Here is a 22,991-nt window from a genome sequence, read left to right as displayed (position 1 = left end):
CAGACCCAAAGAGAACCAGCTTCCAGAGAAACAGGGTATCAAATTAACATGTTTTTGTGTTAAAGACATTAGTGTATTTAAACATGTTATTTTAATCCCTGTTGCAACTTGGAAACAGGCAGATATAATAGTAGCATCTGTTTAAAGCACGGCTTCCCCTCTCACCTTCCCTTTTCACAAGAGTGCTCTTAAAGATTACACAGCAGGAGGGAAAACATTCTGTAACAAGACTTCAGTGAGGAAAGAAGGAACATATAAATCACATGAGGGCTTTGATTTGTTCCATTGTTTTCCTTTAATCCATTTGATACAAAGAAATTTATGGAAAGAATGGGCAGCAGAAGCTGATGGCTCCCATTTTAGTGAGGTGGAAAATTTGCAATGGGGTTTAGTCTAAAATCAGTGGTGCTATCCAAGGTGCTGAGCTTCACCACTACAATGGATTCAGCAACTTGGATGACTCCTTCAAATTCTAGGCCAGTGGTTCTCAAACCTGTGGGTCCCAAATGTTTTGATTTTCAACTCCCAGAAATCCTAACAGCTGGTAAACTGGCTGGGATTTCTGGGAATTGGAGGCCAAAACATCTGGGGACCCACAGGTTGAGAACTACTGGTTTAAGCTAAAGCCCAGAGTCAATTCACTGATCTTAGAGCCATCAATGTCCATCTAAACCAAGAGGTCGGGTGTTGCTTATACAGTAGGCATTAGTATTTTCTTGGGTTTGGTTCCATCCCCTCACCTCACCTCACCCCCTGTGGATACCAAATTCCGTGGATGTTCATGTCCCTTTTGATACAATGGCATAATAAAATATTGTCCCATATATAAAATGGTAAAATCAAAGTTTGCTTTTTGGATTTTAAAAAAACAAATATATGTTCAAGCCATAGATGGTGGAATCTGTGATTGCAGATTCCGTGGATACAGAGAGTCAACTATATGTACAATAGTTTAAGCAAAGTGAGGTTATTGGGCAGTATTTTGAAAATGTGAATGTCACATATCAAAACAACATGTTTTTTAAAGCATCTGGCTGTATTGTAAAAAAAATATCAGTCAACCTGTTTCAAAAAGCAATATTCCTTCAAGGTCCCAAAACTAATTGTTTTTACTACAAAAAATAATTGAAGGTTCTTTTTTTGTTGGTTTCCTTGTTGTTGTTTTATTGCTGCTACTGCTGAATTCCTTCAAATTGCTTTTGACTTATGGCAACCCTATCACAGAATTTTCTTGGCAAGATTGGAGGTGCTGGATATTGAATCTGGGGTCTACAGCATGCAAAGTATGGGCTATGGTCTCTCATCCACATGTGAAACACCATGCATAGCAAACTATGCAATCCCAAGTAAACTGCAAAGGGTATCAGCTTCCCAAAACTTTAGCCTCAACTCAAAGATCATGTACCTCTCTAGCTTGTGGGGTGTCTCTGTAGAGAAGTGATTCTCAACCTTTTTTTTGACCAGGGACTACTCTCCAACATTAGTTCTATTGGTTTTATTGTTGCAGTGCAGAAACCGATTGTTAATTGTTTAATTGCTGCTATATTGTTTTTATTCTACTGTGATGTTGATGCCGGCATCGAATTGTGCCAGAGGGGGACTCTCACCCCAGAGTCCCCCTCTGGGGTGAGAAGGGCGGGGTAGAAGTAACCGAAATAAATAAATAGTACCAAAAGGGTTATGAATCAGTTTTTGGTCAACTTTAGATTTGGTTTGGTTATTAGGAGTGCTGATTCAGAAAAATTGCATTGGATAGTTTCTGATACAGAACATATGCCATCTACTAGTCACTATTTGCTCACCCACAGAAAATCATATTTAATAATCTAGAGCTGATGTGGTCTGTCATGCAATTTTCTGAAGCAACACCCCAAATAACCTCAGGAACAGACCTAAAAATGAAGACACTTCAGGTACCACATAGAATGGCTCCATTCAGGGGGAGGGAGGGAGGAGGAGAAGCAGCAGTCAGGAGGCTAGCTGTCGCGCCTTTCGTGAATAGTCAGCCTCTCCCCTCCCGACATCCCCGTTGCCTCAGCACTATAAGAGGGCTTCGCGAAACCAGTCACTCTTGTTGCAAGAGTGTAGCAACAGTGAGGTTGCAGACCATATTTTAGTTCTTGGGGACTGCTGGTGATCCATGGACTACAGGTTGGGATCCACTGCTGTAGAATAACAGCTCTTTCTAGTCCCCCCTAAATCCTTCATTGAATGCAAACACATTTGAGTCCTTGGTCTAAAATAACCAAAATAATAACCCAGTTTGTTTTCATTTTTACATTGCTGTAGCTTTCACACTGCAGGCTTTTCATAGCTTCCAATACAGCCTCCAGGCTGTAGTTAATTCTGATCCTTCCCCTTGCAGTATCTTTTTAGAACTCTGAGCTTCAGATGGCAAAACTCAGAGAGAAACAAGGTGAGAATCCCTGTTAAAAAGTTTCTTTTTAATAAACAGAACTTCTTTAGCATTCTCTCCCAACCACCTTGCTCATACACTTCGCAGCTTAATGGGAAGACATGCTAATAAGAAAATGATTAGGCTCTGTTTTCTGAATAAGAGGAAGCAAAAATGAAGGAGAAGATTGACTTTATTGTGAAATAATTACCACTGCTGATGTGGGCAATAGTAGTTGGCCTCCTCCTTGGCTGACTTAAAGATCACCTGAGGCACGTAACTGATGTGCTCCCCATATGTGAGCCCCTGTTTTGGCTCCAACTCTGTCTGGATTTTTTACTTTATGACTTTCAGTGTGGAGTGAAGCTAGACTGTCATTTAGGGAGTATTTTCTGTCATCACACCCATAAATGTTAGAATTTAAGATTAATAAACTTCAATGTTCCCTCATTTTCAAGTTCAAATTGCCATCCTTGATGCAATCATTAGTAATATTGGGTGCAGCCAGCTTGTTTTTGACTTTGCAAGATGAGGGTTTAATAGCCTGGCCCAATGAGAATTCTATGCAAAAAAAATTAAATAGATATTTGCAATGCCTAGCCAATGCTCCCAGATTACTAAATTTGTCTTCTGAATAAAAAGCTTTTCCAAAGATATAAGTGAGCATAAAGAGACCAATGTTGGACCTCTCCATTTAACTTTATGTACATTTAGAGTACTCTATTTAATACAAGTAAGAAAACTTTGTAGGTGATGGTCAAGTTGGCTAACAATAAGGACAACAGTTGTATTTTGGCACATGAAGGAAGACCTGTATGGATAACATTTATTTAGGATGACTGAGATATCCAAGAAAATTAGTTTTATTACGAGACTCTGAGTGATGATTTGACACAACACTGTCAATTAGGTCATCCTTTTCCATATCAAGCCTAGTACTGTCTACTCTGATAACTTGCAATGGTTCTTCCAAACCACAGCAGCTGGTGGCTCCCACAACAGTGATAAATACAGAATGGGTTTTCGTCTGAACTTGAAGAGAGCTATCAAAGATGCTGAACCTTAGTTTCCAATAGGTTAATTACCTTGAATGGCTACTTCAAACATGGGAGCCGTAGTGGCGCAATGGGTTAAAGGCTTGTGCCAGCTGAACTGCTATCCTGAAGGTTGGTGGCTTGAATCCCTGAGACAGGGTGAGCTCCTGTTTGTCAGCCCCAGCTTCCCATGTGGGGACATGAGAGAAGCCTCCTACAGGATGGTAACACATTCAGGCGCCCCCTGGGCAATGTCTTGGTAGAGGACTGATTCTCTCGCATCAAAAGCAACTTGCAATAAGTTGCTTCTGACACAAAAGCTATTTCAAATTAAAACCTCTTCACTATCCAGCTGACAAGAGCGGCACAGACTGCCACTGCTCTCAAGGCCTCAAGCAGGGGACTTTCCCATCCTTGTTACAAGAAGTCCCTATAATTAGAACAAGAACATGGGCTTTTCTACACACAAAGAATGGCTTGTACTTCTGAGATCCATCTTTTTAATCTAAGATTCCAGTGCATTTGACATAAGATTATATTTAAATTAGTTAGTACTTAGACATGATACATTTAAAGAAATGGAAACTAAATCAGATCTAATTTCTCCCATTAATCTTAATTGCATGACTAAGTCTGGAAATGGTTATATGCCACCAAGTTGTTTCTGACCTATAGCAGTTCTATGGTGAACCTCTCACAGGGATTTCAAGGGCTGAGAATATGTCTTTTGCCCTGGATCACCCAGTGGGGTTTCCATGACTGAGTGAGAATTCAAAGCTTGGTCTCCATTGTTGTAACCCAACACTCAAACCACTACAACATGCTGGCCCTCAATCCCTAAATTCTGGGTTCAGGAATTTAATTTGCCCTCCAAAACAGAATAAATTCCACTGACTGATCATCCTGTTTTCTTTTTCACACCAGTATAATTTGGCAGGGGGGGGGGGAGTCATTTCAATTATTGTTAAACAATTGGTTGTCAGAAATTCTCTGTCAAATAGACAGAGTTCCAATTTTGCATTTCAATACTGAGACCTCATGTGTGTTGTACTACCAACAATCGAAACACCACAGCAAAACCCATAGCCCAAACAGAGTACAATTTCAAAGGAATTCATGAAAACCTTGAAGAAAAGGAAAATGAGTAAACAGTGACACCTAAATTGCCTTGTGGATCATTACAGTGATATTTGAGAAAGCTAGATAACCTCATTCATGTAATAAGTGTAGAAATTTTAAAATACTTTGAGTATTTATCATTTTCTATGTGCATTATATATACACACACATCTCTGAAAGCATTTCAGAGCTACTGAACTGTCCTACATTTTCTATCTTTTTATTCTGTGTATTTATTTACAGAGAAGAAATAACACAATATTCTTTAACTAGGTGTGTATTTATGTTTGTGTGTGTGTATGTGTAAGATTTGGCATGGACTCTAAAGTACGATGTGCTAGATTAGGAAACTTTCCAGCAACTGTCTTTTTATATGTCTAAATCTAGATTACAGCTGTCCCTCTAGAAAGTCACACATAGCTTAATGTGTAGGAAATAGTCTGAAGTTTTTCTCTTCTCCTTCCTAGGGTGTCTCCTTTGCAGAAGTCTGAAATAGTAGACATGGTAAAGAAGCATGTGAATGCCATCACGCTGGCCATCGGCGATGGTGCCAATGACGTAGGAATGATCCAGACGGCTCATGTTGGAGTAGGGATCAGCGGCAACGAAGGCATGCAGGCGACCAACTCCTCCGATTACGCGATAGCACAGGTTAGAATCCCAGAAGGAAAGCAGCTGCCTTGCTCTGCTGAAAGAGGAATTGGCTGCATTGGCAGCATTAACACCTCATCGCTGACCTAGAGACTCAACAGATTGTCTTTTCCCGTTCCTCTGGGCCTGCTGCTTTGAAGCAGATACCTCATAAGTGTCTGGGATCCCTTCCATAGTATTCAGCCATGAGCCATCTCCTCCAAAAGTTTTAAGTTTCTCCCTCTGTTTCTCACTGTGCTTCAGATCTCACTAACTAGGAAAAAGAGTTGCTTATTACAGCTGTCAAAGTTCAGCTGATAACAATTTTTCTTGCTCTTGACTTGCACACCTGTTGGTGAAGCATATTTCCAGAGTCCTTCAGTGCTAGTAAACTGGCACTATCGTGTTTTATTTCAGTGATTCCCGGAGAAAGCTATGAAGGATAATTGTTTATTTCTGTCTCAGTTGTGGCCCATTGGAATAGGGGAAGGTTGATCTGGGATAGGTGAAGGGTCTTGCCATTGGGAAGAGGACAGAATCAACAGAGGCTAGTAAAGTTACTCCATCATGCCAATCCCAGAGTATCTAATGTCAAAGTTGGCATGCTCTCTGAGTAATTAGGAGCCAGCAGAGAGGTAGTAACAATTAGGAAGGACAGATAAGGTAAAGGTTTCCATTGATATTAAGTCTACTTGTGTCCAACTCTGGGGGGGGGGGGGGTGCCCATCTCCATTTCTAAACTGAAGAGCCAGCTTTTTCCATAAACATCTCCAAGGCCATGTGGTCAGCATGACTGCATGGAGCACAGTTACCTTTCCACTGAAGCGGTACCTATTGATCTACTCACATTTGCATGTTTTTAATTTCTAGGTTGTCAGAAGCTGGGGCTAAGAGCAGGAGCTCACCCCACTCCCCAGATTCAAACCACCAACCTTTTGGTCAGCAAGTTCAGCAGCTCAGTGGTTTAACCCACTGTGCCACCAGGGAGCCCTAGGAAAAAGAGATATAAATTTAAATTCCTAAAGTAAATATAAAGTAGTGGTTTAAGCACTGGACTATTACTCTGGAGAGTAGGGTTCAATTGTCTACTCAGCCATGGAAACCCAGTGGTGACCTTTGGTAAGTCAATGGCTGGATCCCCACTGCCATGTAATGCGGGCAAATCGTTTTAGCCCCAGAAAACCTCATGGTAGAGCCACCTTGAGATCACCATACGTGAAAAAGAACTTGATGACACACATCAACAAAAACCAGTAACTAGGAATAATAAAAAAAGTCAAGACTTGAGTATAATCGTTCTAAGTAAACAAACATCACTATCCTTGGGGGGAAAAATAGAAGAGTGAAGATCCCTGTAATATCCACACATTCAGACATAACCATCATACAAGTCATTTAAAAGGATTACTCATTTAAACTATTTAATATTAAAATGTTTTAGCTTAATGCCTGGGCTTTATGTCAGTGATGGAAGAAGCAACCTTACCTCCTGGAGAGAGACAGGCAATCTTATCCTTTAAGCAGATGCTAAGTAGCAATGATGAGCATTGCTGAAGTTCCAGTTCAGCCACTTTCAACTGGTGTTTAAATTTGGGCATTTGAGTATTCGTGCAAAGTTTGGTCCACATTCATCATTGTTTGGTCCACAGTTCTCTCTGGATGCAGATGAACTACAATTCCAAAACTCAAGGTCAATGTCCACCAAACCCTTCCAGTGTTTTCTGTTGGTCATGGGAGTTCTGTGTGCCAAGTTTGATTCAATTCCATCGTTGGTGGAGTTAAAAATTCTCTTTGATTGTAGGTTAATTATAAACCCCAGAAACTACAACTCCCAAATTACAAATCAACGCCCCCCCCCCCCAATCCCCACCAGCATTCAAATTTGGGCATAACAGGTATCTGTGCCAAATTTGGTCTAGTGAATGAAAATACATCTTGCATATCAGATATTTACATTACAGTTCACAACAGAAGCAGAATTACAGTTATGAAATAGCAATGAAAATAATTTTGTTGTTGGGGTTCACCACAACATGAGGAACTCTTTTAAGGAGTCACTGCATTAGGAAGGTTGAGAAACACTGCTCTAAGGTGCTGCAAGATCCTTTTTCATACGTGTAAAAATGGCGGACAAAACAGTCCATGATGAAAAAGTTTGATTTACTTTCTTCCCAATACAGATGGGAGCAACCAGGATGGAAACTTTGGGTTTCATTAAAGGAACTGAGGATTAGAATTAGTATTCTATGAGTTTCCTTAGATTAATATTAAGGCTAACTCACTCTTCAGCATAAATCTTTATGCCAATGCCCATGGTTATTGTGCTGTTCTGGGAGTTGCATTCTAGAAAAGGAAACAGAGCTTGGAAGTAACAAGATATAAGTGATGTAGTTATTTCCAATCTTGCTTCCCTTTTTATTATGGGAGTAGAATAAAAATACATATAAAATGATGTAATGAGTTGGAACAAAGTCATTTAATTGGTGTAAAATTAATTTGTAGGAGCATTTTAGAGGTCATTTGATGGAATCCCTCTCATTCTATACCTTTATAAAATTTGAAGGAGCCCACAGTAGTGCGATGGGTTAAACCCTGGTGCTGGCAGCACTGCTGACCGAAAGTGGTTTGAATCCAGGGAGCAGGGTGAGCTCCTTTCTGTCAGCTCCAGCTTCTCATGCAGGGACATGAGAGAAGCCTTTCACAGGATGATAAAACGTCCTTGCAGATGGCCTATTCTGTCACACCAGTCTCAAGTCACTCCTGAGACACACACAAAAATAAAATTCTAAGGGATTGTTCTAGTCCAGTGGTTAAAAAACTTCTGCCTTGTATTAAATGCTAAATTTAATAAGTTTAAATGTTATAGGTGTTTTAAACTATGCATGTATACAGGTTTGAATGAAATCATTGGCCCCAAGTAATTGCAATAAAAAAGCTACTTTTAAATTTGGTGCTGGAATGAAACCAAAGTTGGTGCCATTTGGGTCTCCAATGAAAGGAGATTCCACGCCATGCAATGCACTCTTCTTTGTGTTCACATAGTACCAATACTATCACAAATGATACCAAAAAACCAGTGACATCACACATACCCAATGATACCACACATCAAATAGTCCAAAGGGTGCTGAGAAGTTTCAGGGAGACTATAATTTAATATAAACAGATACAAGGGATATTTTTTGTGTGTCTCAGATTAACTTATTCAGATTTTTTAAAAGCACAGGAAGGAAGAGAGGAGCACCTTTTGAAAGCGTCTCTTGTTTTGAGATCATGATGCTCTCTCAAACTGTCTAAACCCAAATATAGAAAGTCCTGGAACAGTTCAGAAATTGGATGCAGATTTTATTATTATCCAAAGGAGGAATCTATTGCACTCAAGGATCATTTTTATTATGCAGCTGCTAATAAAAAATGATTATTCATTGAAGATTGGTCTCAGATTTCTTAAAGATGACTAGATTATTTTCTTTTTCTGCTTTTCACATCATGCATTTTGCTGAGCTAATGAGCGTTGGCAGTCTTCAGGATGCCTGAGGCGAGCCCTGGCCAGCCGCCACCTTGTGGTCCTGACTACTTTGTGATTGATTTTGCAAGGTGACAACCACCACAGGCCTGATTGCATATTATCCTTTCATACACTCCCACAAGCCCTTATTGCAAAGTTGAGCGGGAGGAGAGAAAGAAGACCAATTGCTGCAGTGGCAGGATTGTATTTCTTACTGGAAGGTACATGCAGAATAGCTTGTCAGTGAGTGTATCTGGAACAGAGCTTGGAAAACTTACTTATTGGACTGCAGCTTCCAGAATCTGTAGTCTGGAAAATGCACTTCGTCAGACTGTGATCAGGACAAACAAAACCATCTTGCTCTGTTGCATGCATCAGTCTTGTTTCGGTGGTTGCTTCCTGTCTTTTCGATGTTGTTTTCTTTCAAGATCAGCCAAACTTTGGGCTCAAGTGTTCTCCAGAGCTGATGTTAAACTGTTCTGCACATTGAATGGTCCATTGCAAGATTACGTGAATTTTCAGAGCATTTAGTGTTCCAATGTTTTGCTTCTAAATCAGAAAAAAAAATCCTGAAAGCCAAATGGTACTGTAGATGGAGTGTTAGGTCTGTACAGAGGGATGGAGACTGAGTTCAGATCCCTACTCAACCATGAAATTGAATGGCCCTGAGAAAGTCATTATCATTCATTCTAACCCATATTAAAGGGATACTGTCAAGATTAAAATATGGGATGGTGACTTTTTATATAACTTATAAGAGACCCATAAAGGAAGGGCATGGTAAATAAATGGAAAAAATCAGTTTTTGTAATAAACATACATACAAACATAGGCAATCCTCAAAATGGTGCTGAAAACTTTAATGAAATAGTAAATTTCAAGCTTTATGGCACAGATATTCCATGTGCTTTAAGAAACCCAAATGGTATTGTAGACGGAGTATTGTGCAAGCAAGTCCAATTGAATATACAATAATGAGGTTATGCCTAAATATCATAAAGATGCCAGATCCTGAAATATTGCATCGTTTGCGTTGCAATTCAATGTATACTTATGTGGGAATTAAACTGTGCTGAAGCCACTTGTATTTAATCCAGAGTGAGCATACATCATATTGGCTTTTTTAAACACCTGATTTCAACTAAGAAGAGTTTTCAGATCTTGAAAATGCTACTTGTTGGATTATAATTACCAGAATTTCGCACAATGGCTTCTGGGATTTGCATTTGAGAACCAGATTTCTTGGTTCTCTTTTTCTTGCATTCAAAGCAGCCCATTTGGTAACTTTTCAAAGGGGTATTATCTGACCTGAATTCTAAACTTACCCTTTTTAAAAACAAACTCAGCACCTTTTGCATCATTTAGTGACTTTGAGGCAACGATTTCTGAACAGGGATTCACATAGTGCCCTGACCTGTGCAAAGTATCACCATATGCCAAAGGTATGGCAGTGATATACCCAGGAAAGCTGGAAATTGTTTTAAGCTCAATGTGCAATTACGCAGAGTCCCAGAACTTTGGAATAACTGATTCATAAGAACATAAAACTAGTTCTGCTGAATCAGCTCCGCTAAATCTGCTCCAGCATTCTATTCACACTGAAGTGAATTGGATGCCTCTCAGAGAACCATTAGCTTGACACAACCACAGTGGCACCTTACCACTTATATTCCACACCAAGTGGTGATGTGGAGGCCTGCAGCTTTATTCTGATATGAAAGATTATATATAGTAGTGCAGAATGTAAATTTAACTGGACTCAAATATCTTCACAGATGTAGCATTTTACAACTCCCATGAGCCTGTTTAAAAGCCTCCAAAGTAAGATCCTCCACCACACTCTGGTGCAGAGAGTTCCTCTGCTGAACTGTTCTCACAGTTAGGAAGTTCTTCCCAATGTTCAGATGGAAAGCCCTTTCCTATAGTTTGAAGCCATTGTTCCACATCCCAGTCTCCAAAGGCAGCAGAAAACCAGCCTGCCCCCTCCTCCCTATGACATCCTCTCACATATTTATACATGTCCCTCATCATATCTCCTCTTATCCTTCTCTTCTAAAGGCCTAAACATGTCCAGCTCTTTAAGCCATTCCTCATAGGACTTGTTCTCCAGACCCTTGATCATTTTAGTTGCCCTCCTCTGTACACATTCTAGCTTGTCGACATCTCCCTTAAACTGTGGTGCCCAGAATTGGAAACATTATTCCAGATGTGGTCTTAGCAAGGTGGATCTAGACCCCAGACTCCTATTTTATGCAGGCCAAAATCCCATTGGCTGTTTAAGCTGCTGCATGACATTGTTGGCTCATGTTTAACTTGTTGTCCACGAGATCTTTTTCAATGTGCAAAGTTTATTGAATAGCTAAAATGCACATAATTGGAAAAATGCATGAATATGATTTATCCAATACTTAATATAATTTAGGTAGATTGTAAAACTAAATATATAACTGGAGGCCTATCTATCATTTTGTTTGCATCTCACCGTTCTCCCAGATTGGCACTCAAAGGCATCTTATAAAAAAAAACAGCAAGAATCAACATTATTTAAAGCTTAGTTTGAAAGAAGAGTTGAAAACATTACCATAAAAATCACTTCCATTGCCAGACCTTGCAGGGATAGAAAGGTCATAAATTCTGCAAAAAAAGACAGTAAAGAAGGAACCACCCCAACTTCTCTATAGAAGGGGTTCCAAGGTGTGGGAGCAGCCACCAAAATGCCACCAGCATGACATGAACACAATAATGCTTTACTACTTGTGTTTCTCTGTAAATGGTACATGGAGGCATGTTGATTTCATTTCATTTTGAGAATAAAATGAAAAGTTCAAGAATCCAGTGCAATACAAGCCAGGAAACAAAATGCAGGTGGGATTCAGAGAATATGATGAAACCAAAACATTGGCTGGTATAAATAGCATTATACCACTTGCTGTGATTTTGCACATTACATAAGAACAGCATCCTAATCAGGGCGGCACAAGCAGTGTTAATACAAGGTTAGCCATTGTGGAGGTAATGTTTAAGACATTATCCTGCAAGTACCTACCACTATTTTTGCACAACATTTGTGTAGCTCCGGTATTGCTTTGCTGATGTACATTTACATTGCATATCTGATGAACAGAGATATACACCCATGAGATTTTCATATCCCTAATAAACTGGTTGTCTTGGAAATTTCTTTCACTGGGTCAACATGGCAAAAAGCCAGCTGGAAACAATTAATAACAAAAACAATATACAGTCATCATACTACTGGTCCATGAGAGCCTTTAGTGTGCCCTTGCCTTTGTATTAGAAGTGGGCTTGGTATGTATAAATGTTCATAATGAGAGCCCACTTTGAATTTATAGCATTGAAAGCACATATAACATAATAACAACTGATTTGATCACTAATTTCAATGCCTTTCTCTTTAAAAGAAAAGTGATATATGCTAATGCAATCATTGGTGATTTTCTCTCTTTCTTTAGTTTTCCTATCTGGAGAAGCTATTACTTGTCCATGGAGCTTGGAGTTACAATCGAGTGACGAAATGCATACTTTATTGCTTTTATAAGAATGTGGTTCTCTATATTATTGAGGTAAGTACAGCTGGGAGTAGGAGATTTGTTTCTTATTTTAATATTAATTGATAACCATTGAATGCTACAAGGCATGCTTTGTATGCAGATTGAGTATTCCTTTTTTGAAATGTTTGGGATTTCAGAGATTTTGGATACTGGAATAACTGTATTTGCATATATGTACAAAATGAGATATCTTGGGGATGGGACCCAAGTCTAGACATGAACTTAATTTTTTGTTTCATATACACCTTTGGCTTTTATGCGTAGAGTAAATGTACTTTTACACAATATCTTCAATAATTTTGTGCTTGAAACAACGTTTGTATACATTGAAACATCAGAAACCAAAGATATCACTCTTTCAACCACCCATGTGGACAATTTTAGCTTTCAGAGTATTTTGGATTTTGGAATTCCAGATGAGGAATGCACATATATGTTGTGCATCCCTCATCTGCACATATATGTTGAGCTACTTATAGTACAGCCAATGTGAAACAGTCAGAGCAGGGCTCAAGTAAATCTTAACCATGTTGATGCTAGTAATTGATAAAACTTTTATAAGTCTGTATTTTGATATTTATTTATTTATTTATTTATTTATTTATTTATCGTATCAGAAGCAAATCAAGGCTACAGTTGTAATGTATTTTAAAAACTTGGCATTATATTAAATGTCTTTTGACCAGTAGCTGGACACTTGGAGTGCTCTGGTGTTGCTATAAGGAGGTCCTCCACTGTTCATGTGGCAGGGCTCAGGTTGCATTATAATCGGTGATCTGTGGTTTGCTCTTCTCCATACACACATGTCATGGACTCCACTTTATGGCCCCATTTCTTAAGGTTGGCTCTACATCTCATGGTGCCAGAGCACAGTCTGTTCAGCATCTTCCAAGTCACCCAGTCTTCTGTGTGCCCAGGGGGGAATCTCTCATTTGGTATCAGCCATGGCTTGAGGTGCTGGGTTCTAGCCTGCCACTTTTGGATTCTTGCTTGCTTAGGTGTTCCTGTGAGTATCTCTATAGATCTTAGAAAGCTATTTCTTGATTTAGGGCATTGGTGTGCTGGTTGATATCTGAACAAAAGATGGACCATAGATGTCACTGCCTTGGTCACTTCAGTATTGCCTGCTACTTCCCAGCAGATGTCAGGTGGCGCAATACTGGCCAAACAGTATAATTTCTCCAGTAGTGTAGGGCGCAGACATCCTGTGATAATGCGGTATGTCTCATTAAGAGCTACATCCACTGTTTTAGTGTGTTGAGATGTGTTCCACACTGGGCATGCATATTCAGCAGCATAAATATTAGTGAAAATATGCAAAACATTTTTAAATGGGGATGGAAACAACTTTATATTCTAAAGAAATTAAATATGGAGGAAGCTATCACTGGCTGATTTGTCTATCTAGGCTCAAGTATTTAACTCTATATTTGAATTCCTGTGTATTCCACCATGTAAGTTGTCTTACACCTGGTTTGACCACTAGTCCATCTAATAAAGTACAGGGTTAGTCAAAATGCATAGGCCAATAAGCCATTCAATTGAATGGCTTATTGGCCTATGCATTTTGACTAACCCTGTATTGTTGAAACTGATCTGCTTCTTTTTCTGAAGATTGTGGGAGTGGATCTCTGGATCTGTAAAGCTGGTCTGAATTGATGTGCAACCCTTGTCCCTTGCTGTGTGAGCCTCATTGGAATGAGTTTTCCTTCTTCTACTTAACTACACAGTGAGGTTCTATGTAGGTTTTTTCTTGTCTGAAAAGAGTAGCCTAGCTGCACAGGAATGCCGTTCTTGAGGTCATTTGTGCCTTTTTGATTCGTCTTAATCAAGAGGGAGGCTGTTCTACATGAAGGAGCTTGAGGATAGCCAGACTTAGAAGTTACAGAGGGCTACTTTTAGAAAGGGGACACGCTTGGGTTAAATAAGCAATGAGGAAATGTCTGGGGAGGGGGGAACACCCAGTGCCCTCTGTTCCCTCCCCCTAAGATCTCCAGGGTCATATTTCAACATATTTCTCAAGCTGCCAAAACTTAGATGCTTGCCCTAGAATGGTAATTGATGGCAACACCGGTTTGTGAGGACTGCATTCTGTGCATTCTGTCCTTCCAAATTTTTCTAAAGTTTCCAGTGCCTTCTTAAAGTTATTTTCTTCTGCTTTGATTTTTTTTCTTACTGGCTGCTGATGCATATAGAACATTTTCTCGTGATTAAAATTTCAGCCATATGATTTTAATGCAAATGACATACGTGGTCAAACATCTCTGTAAAAAGTACTCTTTTCTTTGAGAGAAGTCTTTTTCTCTACTGAAAGTTGCTTTCTCAGTTTCCAGCTCCAAGCATCTCCCAGTAACATAAACAGTGGCTATGCTATTTAGACGTCAAAAACTGTAACTTTTCCAAGCTTGGTTAAAAACAATAAGAACATGTTATGCAATGTTAAGGGTTCTGATTTGTAGTCTTTGTATTCTATCCATGTGAGGAAAAGAAGCAAATTATGACAATGCCCCTTGTTATGATGAGGCTGGAGGGGCAGCTTGTGTTACCGCTTGCAAAGGGTACATTTGTACAGTCCAAACAATGTCAGAGTCATGGTTTCTTTTTAAACTCAATACAGGGAATATTTTGACATCCTAGTGCAGCAGATAGACTATCTCAGGCTCGGGCAAACTTCAGCCCTCCAGCTGTTTTGGACTTTAACTCCAACAATTCCTAACAGCTTACCAGCTGTTGGGAATTGTGGGAGTTGGAGCCCAAAACACCTGGAGGGCTAAAGTTTGCCTGTGCCTGGGCTATCAGAAGGACTATATCTCAGAGTATGAACCTACCAGAATTCTGAGATCTTTGCATATATCCTCCTTTCCATCTTGTCATCCCCTGTTGGGAACATCTCTTGGAAACGTAACAGATCCTTCATGGTGGCTGTTCCCAAACTTTTGAAACCCACTCTTAAAGAAGAATAGGATGGTCCCTTCTTTGCTACTTTTTCCACTGCCTTGGGAAAATGTTTCTTTTCACCAAGCCTTTATGAACTGACTGTAAGAATGTTTAATAGTGTGTTGTCCTATTGATTTTTACTTTTGCCTTTTTGATGGATTTAGCTTAAATGTTGTAATTCAATTGGGGGTTGGTTTTGTTTTGTTTTTGGGTGTTTTTTTTCGCTTTAAACCTTTAAGTTTGAATTTTTGTATTGGTATGTGTTTTCATCAACAGTTGTTTTATTTTTATAATATGCCTTCAATTGCTATCTCATAGGAAATATGAATATAACTGAATTATAATCATTATCAGGAAGAAAAAGTTGCAAGATGATATGATAGGTAAAGGTAAAGGTTTCTCCTTGACATTAAATCTAGTCGTGTCCAATTCTGAGGTTGGTGCTCATCTTCATTTCTAAGCTGAAGAGCCGGCACTGTCTGTAGACACCTTCAAGGTCATGTGGCCAGCATGACTGCATGAAGCGCCATTACTTTCCCACCATAGTGGTACCTATTGATCTACACGCATTTGCATGTTTTGGAACTGCTAGGTTGGCAGAAGCTGGGGCTAACAGCAGGAGCTCACACTGCTCCCTGGATTTGAACCTGCAACTTTTTGGTTAGCAAGTTCAGCAGCTCAGCGGTTTAACCCACTGCGCCACCAGGGACTCCAATAATATGATCACCCTTTTTAAATAACTGAAGAGAAGTTATGTGGAAGATAGGATGAAACAAGCTTTTTTTCTATGCTCCAGGGACTAAACTCAGATTATGAGAAAAAAGATTCCACTGGAATATTAGAAATAACTTTTTAACTCTCTCAGAGAGTAGTGGACTCTCTTTTTTGAAGGTCTTTAAATAGGAGTTAAATGTATCTCTTAGTAGTGCTATCACTTTTTGTTCTCGGATGTTCATGGGTTGGAAAGATAACTCTTGCATTACCTTTTAACTCTTACGAGATTCAATGTTGATGATTTTATTTATTTATTTATTTATTTATTTGGGACATTGCTATACCGCCTTTCTCCGAAGACCGAAAGTAGTTTACAGCAGCAATTATATACAAATATAAAAATAACCATCAAATAAAAGTCCATCAAATAAATCCTCCACCGTCCTGATGAAAAATTAATAATCATAAAATAATAAAGGAGAAAAGTCTTGATTCTTCTCAGTAACCTCAACTGCTTTATATCCCTGATGTTTTGTTCTGTAGTAAGTGCCACAATGTGCTAGCAGGACTGCTGACCGAAAGGTTGGTGGTTCAAATCCAGGGGGAAGGGTGAGTTCCCATCTGTTAGCTCCAGCTTCTTATGCGAGGACATGAGGATGATTTTGATAGCACAACCCTATCTGTTCCCGAAGTCCCATTCGGGACTTCGGGAACAGACCTTCACAACTGGATATGAGAGGTTTGTGTGGGAGTTTAATGGTGCTGGTGGTTTAAAATTAGTCACTGAAATAAGAGCAAAACATGCTTTCCACTAAAATGGAACTACCGTTATGTACAATCCAGTTCCAGGTGATCTACATGGTGGAATCACTAGAGATGTTCATTTTCACATTGATAATCATTTCAATTGGGTTAGTTTTCACATTTAGCAATCTTTCCTAAACTGCCAAGAAACCAAATCAAATGCCAAGAAATTAAATCAAGTGCTTACAGGTTTGATGCAGTTTCCGATCTCCAAAATAGGTCAGAACACACAGACTAAGAAGGCTTCCTCTTCATTTAAAGCCTCAGTGTACTTGCATGTGTATTCTTGATAAAGAGCCTAAATTGGATAATTAAAATGACCTGTCAAGTTATTGTTTCTTCACTTTTCAAGAAGAAAGGAAAATCCTGCAATATGAAGTATGATTTATGCAATTCCATGTCACCCTAATCCAAAGATGCCCGTCTTCTCTGACGTACAGTTTTTGGCCTCTCTTTGAAAATATATCTAAACGTCTCTTCAGCTGACTTAGAGCCTCTAATTTCTATTGCAGCTGGTGACAGTTTATTCCAGATTTCAACCCCCTGTTGTGCAAGAAAAAATCGGGTTGAATTGCACATGGGTGTCCCGTCACAAGTTTAATCCATGACTGACTTCTTGGTTTTGGATTCCTAATTGACTATGTTAATCCCAAGACTTGCCAAAGAATAACTCAAAAAGATAATTCCCTACTGTTTTTCTGTAGTGTATTCTGCACAGTGGATCATTTTTATTGAAAGCTGTAGCCTAAAGGATCTGTCAGACAGTAGGTTGTTGTGAATGTTCAGGTGCAAACTATGAAACAAATACTTTTTGTTGCTTTCATTTCTCCAGAAATATATCCTTTCCATGATGCAATTAAGTCTTGAATATGAAATTATTATGAAGTACAACATAGCTAAATCACCAAACGAAGCCAAGTGTGTTGAGTGGCCAGAAAGAGAGAGAGAGATAGCAAGCAAGAGAGAGAGAGAGAGAGAGAGAGAGAGATTCATAAGCAAAAACTATATTGATTTGCACAAAATGTGGACATGCTGCTTTACACAAAGTAATTGCATTTAGAAATAATGACTGTAATTTAAATCACAATGCACTATATAGAGAAGACAAAGTGGACTTGTGGACCTCCTTAGTTTTCTGTTGATGCATAGATGTTATAGCAATAGATGTTATAGTCAACAACATCTGGAGAAACATGTGTTTCCCAATTGTGAAAGGAGTAATAAATAAATAAATGAATACTTTATTTATAAATAATAAATAAATACTTTATTTATAGATCGCTCTATCTCCTCAAGAAGACGTAGGGCAGTTTACATACAAAAAGGCAAAGTTCAATGCCATAATCAGATTCACGCTCATCAAAATAATACAAAATAACATCAGTAAACCTATAACTCAAGAAAAAAGAAAAAAGAAAAATAAATAGGAAAAATACATATACTTGAATAGAACGTAATTACACTAATAAAACATGATTACACTAAAAACCTTTACCCTAGACAATCAAACAACAAAAAAGCATAGAAAGTGTCTGACACTCGTTGTGATTTAAAATATGCCGTAGCAGCCACAAAGTGCAAATAAATTAGCCAGCATTCCAATGAGATTGGTTTAGAGCAGGGGTCCTCAAACTTTTTAAACAGAGGGCCAGGTCACAGTCCCTCAAACTGTTGGAGGGCCGGATTATAATTTGAAAAAAAAACATGAATTCCTATGCACACTGCACATATCTTATTTGTAGTGCAAAAGCCACTTAAGAACAATAAATAATTAAAATGAAGAACAATTTTAACAAATATAAATTTATTAGTATTTCAATGGGAAGTGTGGTCCTGCTTTTGGCTGATGAGGTAGGATTGTTGTTGTTGTTGTTGTTGTTGTTGTGTGCTTTTGAATCATTACAGACTTAGGTTGACCCTGAGTGAGGGCCGGGTAAATTACCTTGGAGGGCCGCATCCGGCCCCTGGGCCTTAGTTTGAGGACCCCTGATCTCGACCTTGTCCACTTTGATTTAGTTAGTGGTTACACATACCTTATTTGTAAGGCAAAAAAACCCCACTTAAAAACATTACAATAATTAAAATGAAGAACAATTTTAACAAATATAAACTTATTAGTATTTCAATGGGAAGTGTGAGCCTGCTTTTGGCTGATGAGATAGGACTGTTGTTGTTGTTGTTGTTGTTGTTGTTGTTGTTGTTGTTGTGTGCTTTCAAGTTGTTTCAGACTTATATTGACCCTGAATGAGGGCCGGGTAAATGACCTTGGAGGGCCGTATCTGGCCCCCGGGCCTTAGTTTGAGGACCCCTGATCTCGACCTTGTCCACTTTGATTTAGTTAGTGGTTATAAGAGGGAGAGGCAGAAGCCATTCCAGTGTGGCTTCTGTCCAATTGGGCATAAATTAGACCACCAAACTCAGACATGTCTTGGATCTGCAGTCACAGAGCCATTCCACATGACAGCAAAGTTTAAATGTATGAATAGCAGCTTAAAATATTGTATACTACTGTTCATAACTTTATTGTTTGTCATTCACATACAAACCTATTATTTGCTTCAGGACAGTAATGATCTAATGGCAAAATACTAAGTTACAATGAAAGGAAGTGCTTGAAATCCATACAGTCAATTTCTTTGCCTTCTTATCCATCTAACTTTGTGGTCAGTTAGTTAACATAAGTACAGTAGAGTCTTGCTTATCCAACCTTCACTCATGCAACGTTCTGTATTATCCAATACAGTCTGCCTCCCGCCCGGATCCACAGCTGTTTCAATACACTATGATGGTTTGGTGCTAAATTTGTAAATACAGCAATTACTGCATAATGTTATTGTGAATTGAACTGCTTTTTCTGTCAATTTGTTGTAAAACATGATGGTTTGTAAAATCATAAAATAATTTGATGTTTAATAAGCTTTTCCTTAATTTCTCCTTATTATCCAGCATTTTCACTTATCCAATGTTTTGTTGCCCCATTTATGTTGGATAAGCGAGACTCTACTGTAGAAAGTATATTTGTAAAATGATTTTCTTCTCTTTGAATCTTACAATGTAAAGTATAGTGTCTAGATCTAAGGAAGTGGTGCTACCCCTCTATTCTGCTTTGGTTAGACCACTTCTGGAATATTGTGTCCAATTCTGGGCACCACAATTCAAGAGAGATATTGACAAGCTGGAATGTGTCCAGAGGAGGGCGACTAAAATGATCAAGGGTCTAGAGAACAAGCCCTATGAGGAGCGGCTTAGGGAACTGGGCATGTTTAGCCTGAAGAAGAGAAGGCTGAGAGGAGATATGATAGCTATGTACAAATATGTGAGAGGAAGCCACAGGGAGGAGGGAGCAAGCTTGTTTTCTGCTTCCTTGGAGACTAGGACGTGGAACAGTGGCTTCAAACTACAAGAGAGGAGATTCCATCTGAACATTAGGAAGAACTTCCTGACTGTGAGAGCCGTTCAGCAGTGGAACTCTCTGCCCCGGAGTGTGGTGGAGGCTCCTTCATTGGAAGCTTTTAAGCAGAGGCTGGATGGCCATTTGTCAGGGGTGATTTGAATGCAATATTCCTGCTTCTTGGCAGGGGGTTGGACTGGATGGCCCATGAGGTCTCTTCCAACTCTTTGATTCTATGATTCTATGATTCTATGTAAATGAAATTACAATCTGACAAAGAGAATTAAGTGACAGGCTCCTGCCCCCCAAAAAACTTGCTGGCATATTCGAGCAATTAGTCTATAATTCTTTTTTAAGTTTAAAAGCTCTTTCTGAGATCTAAAATATTTTTAAAACCCTGCCTTAGCATGAAAGTAGAAAAAACTCTGAGAAATTTGGTAAATTTGAAGATTTTCAGGAAAGAGGATGGGAACTTTCATTCCATTCAACATATCATCTTGATGTGTTAAATCAAACTACTGCCAAAACAGATGGGAAAGTTTCAAAAGGCAAACTTCTTGTTAAAGGAAAACATATTGGGTGATGAGAAGAAAAGACAAATTGAGATGCCTTTTATTAGACTAGCTTCTGCTGCTGAGATGCTTTGAGATTATAAAATTGGGATAATCAAAAAGTTATGTGTCCTTTAGGCTGAATATAGACATAAAACACTTCTGGAAATTTTGAAGTCGTGATGAGGGAAATCATGTTTCCCTCCCCACCCTTGTCACTTCACTGTTTTAACAACATAAAGTACATGACATGGCCATATGTCTTTGAGGGCTTCTGCTACTCAATTGACTGATACACCACCAACATGATATACGAGGCTGCAGTGACAAAATAAGGCATATAAAACAGGAAATACGACTCATGGGACCTCATCACACTAAAGAATGAATCCACTTTAAATCCAGTTTCTGCCTCCTGCAGAATTCTGGGGTTTGTAGTAGGCCTGGGTAACAACGGAAAAATTTGTTTCTAAAATCGATTCGTTTTTTGGGGTTTTTTGCATTTCGATATTTAAAAGATTTCCGAAATTTTCCTTTTAAAAAGTTCGATATTTACGAAATTTCGTTATTATTAACGAATCGATTCGTAAAAATGGCGGACGCGATTGCGCATGCGCGAAAACGGACTTCGGAAACTTCGTTATTAAATACGAATCGATTCGTTATTAAAATGATAACGAATCAATTCGTTAAAATGGCGGACGCGATTGCGCAATGCTGAATGCTCTACAAACAAAATCATTTCATAAAATAAATCAAATAAAATAATCAAATAGAATAAGATATTAAATTAAAAAGTAATAAGATAAAGTAGCCAAAACTGAGTCAAATAATATAATGAAATAAACAATAATATAATAATAAAATTTAAATAAATATGAATAATAATAAATTATAATAATTTATAAATAATAATAATAAATAATAATATAAAATTATGTAATATATATTATATAATATAAAATAATATAATATATAATATATTATTATATAAATGAAATAAATAATAATATAAATAATTATTATATCATATATTATAACATTTAATAATAATTATTTAATATTTATTTTAAAATAATATATAAAATTAAATTATAAATTATTAATAATATATATAAAAATAGTTATTATAAAAACGAGCACTGTATTATAGCACTTTGTGTTGGCAAAAGGGCCGCACTGGTTGGAACTACAGAAATGAAGTGCTTGCCCTGTAGTGGGGCAAAAACAGCCACAACAACTGGGTGAAACAGCTTTTGTTTCACCAAAGAGAACTGTGCTTTTTTTTCTTTTCTTTTTTTGAATATTTTTTAATTTTTTTAAATAATAAAAGAAATATTTAGCAGAAAAAGTTTAAAAATAGAAAATTAACAAAATGCTTGCCCTGTAGTGGGGCAAAAACAACCACAACAACAAAGACAAACACACACACACAAGAGCAGCAAGCAAGCAATGCCTCCTGCTCCCACCCTCCTCGCTCTCCCTAGTCCCAAGCAGCAGCCACAGCCAGCCAGCAACACTTTAAAGCCACCCGCACCTCCCGGCTCCTCGCCTCAGCCCAGACTGAGCAATGCGGCCACGCGGAGCCGCTTTTAAAGGGCAGCCCGCCCAATCAGAAGGAGACACGGTGCTTGGGAGCGCCGGATTGGCTCCCGGCGCACCCAGCATCCTTCCATCATTAAACGTCATTTCCGAAATGGGCGGAAGCTCGTAAAAAAGATGGAGGATGCTGTTTCGCTATTAAAAAACACTTCCGGGTTTGAAAATAAGTTTTGAAATCATTTTGTAAATAAAAAAAACCCAAATAATTAACTAATTACAAAATTAACGAACGAAACCTCCCAGCCCTAGTTTGTAGTTTAGGGAGGAGACTTTAACAGCCTCACTAAATTACAAAACTCAGAATTCGGCAGGAGGCAGAAACCGGATTTCAAGTGGATTCATTCTCTAGTGGCACTTACTTAAGAGTAAACCTATACAGGATTACACTGTTATGAATTCAGTTGATTATTATAATATTTATTTATTGCATTTCTATACCGCTTTTCTCACCCCTGGGGACTCAAAGTGGTGTACAGTGTAATGAATTGCAAGAATTCAATGCCAAACACACATATAAAAGCAATACATAACCTATCTAAATCATTAACATATAACCATGAATTAAAACCATTGAAAACTAAACAAAAACACATCAAACATGGACATAAAACATATTAGACATTGCACTAATCCCATGGTTGTCATTTAGCTGCTTCAGTAGTACTATCACTTGTGCAAAGCTTGCTTGCATAGCCAGGTTTTGAGTTGTTTTCTGAACACAAGGAGGGGGCCAT

At 38.4% G+C, this 22,991-nt stretch overlaps 1 protein-coding gene across 4 annotated transcripts in view; it reads left to right on the top strand.

Moving 5' to 3' along the window:
* ATP8A2 (ATPase phospholipid transporting 8A2) overlaps positions 1–22,991 on the top strand; it is a 438,434-nt gene that overhangs the window by 246,109 nt on the left and 169,334 nt on the right. For all 4 annotated transcript variants that reach the window (XM_067466581.1, XM_067466582.1, XM_060770914.2 and 1 more), the window contains 2 exons: positions 5,016–5,199; positions 12,160–12,270. In XM_067466581.1, coding sequence (XP_067322682.1) covers positions 5,016–5,199; positions 12,160–12,270 — 295 coding nt within the window. The remainder of the gene's footprint in view (positions 1–5,015; positions 5,200–12,159; positions 12,271–22,991) is intronic.

Source organism: Anolis sagrei, chromosome 3, assembly GCF_037176765.1.
Source record: "Anolis sagrei isolate rAnoSag1 chromosome 3, rAnoSag1.mat, whole genome shotgun sequence".
In the NCBI taxonomy this organism is placed as follows: domain Eukaryota; kingdom Metazoa; phylum Chordata; class Lepidosauria; order Squamata; family Dactyloidae; genus Anolis; species Anolis sagrei.
Note: the sequence above shows the minus strand (reverse complement) of the source record. Positions and strands in the feature narration are given on the sequence as shown.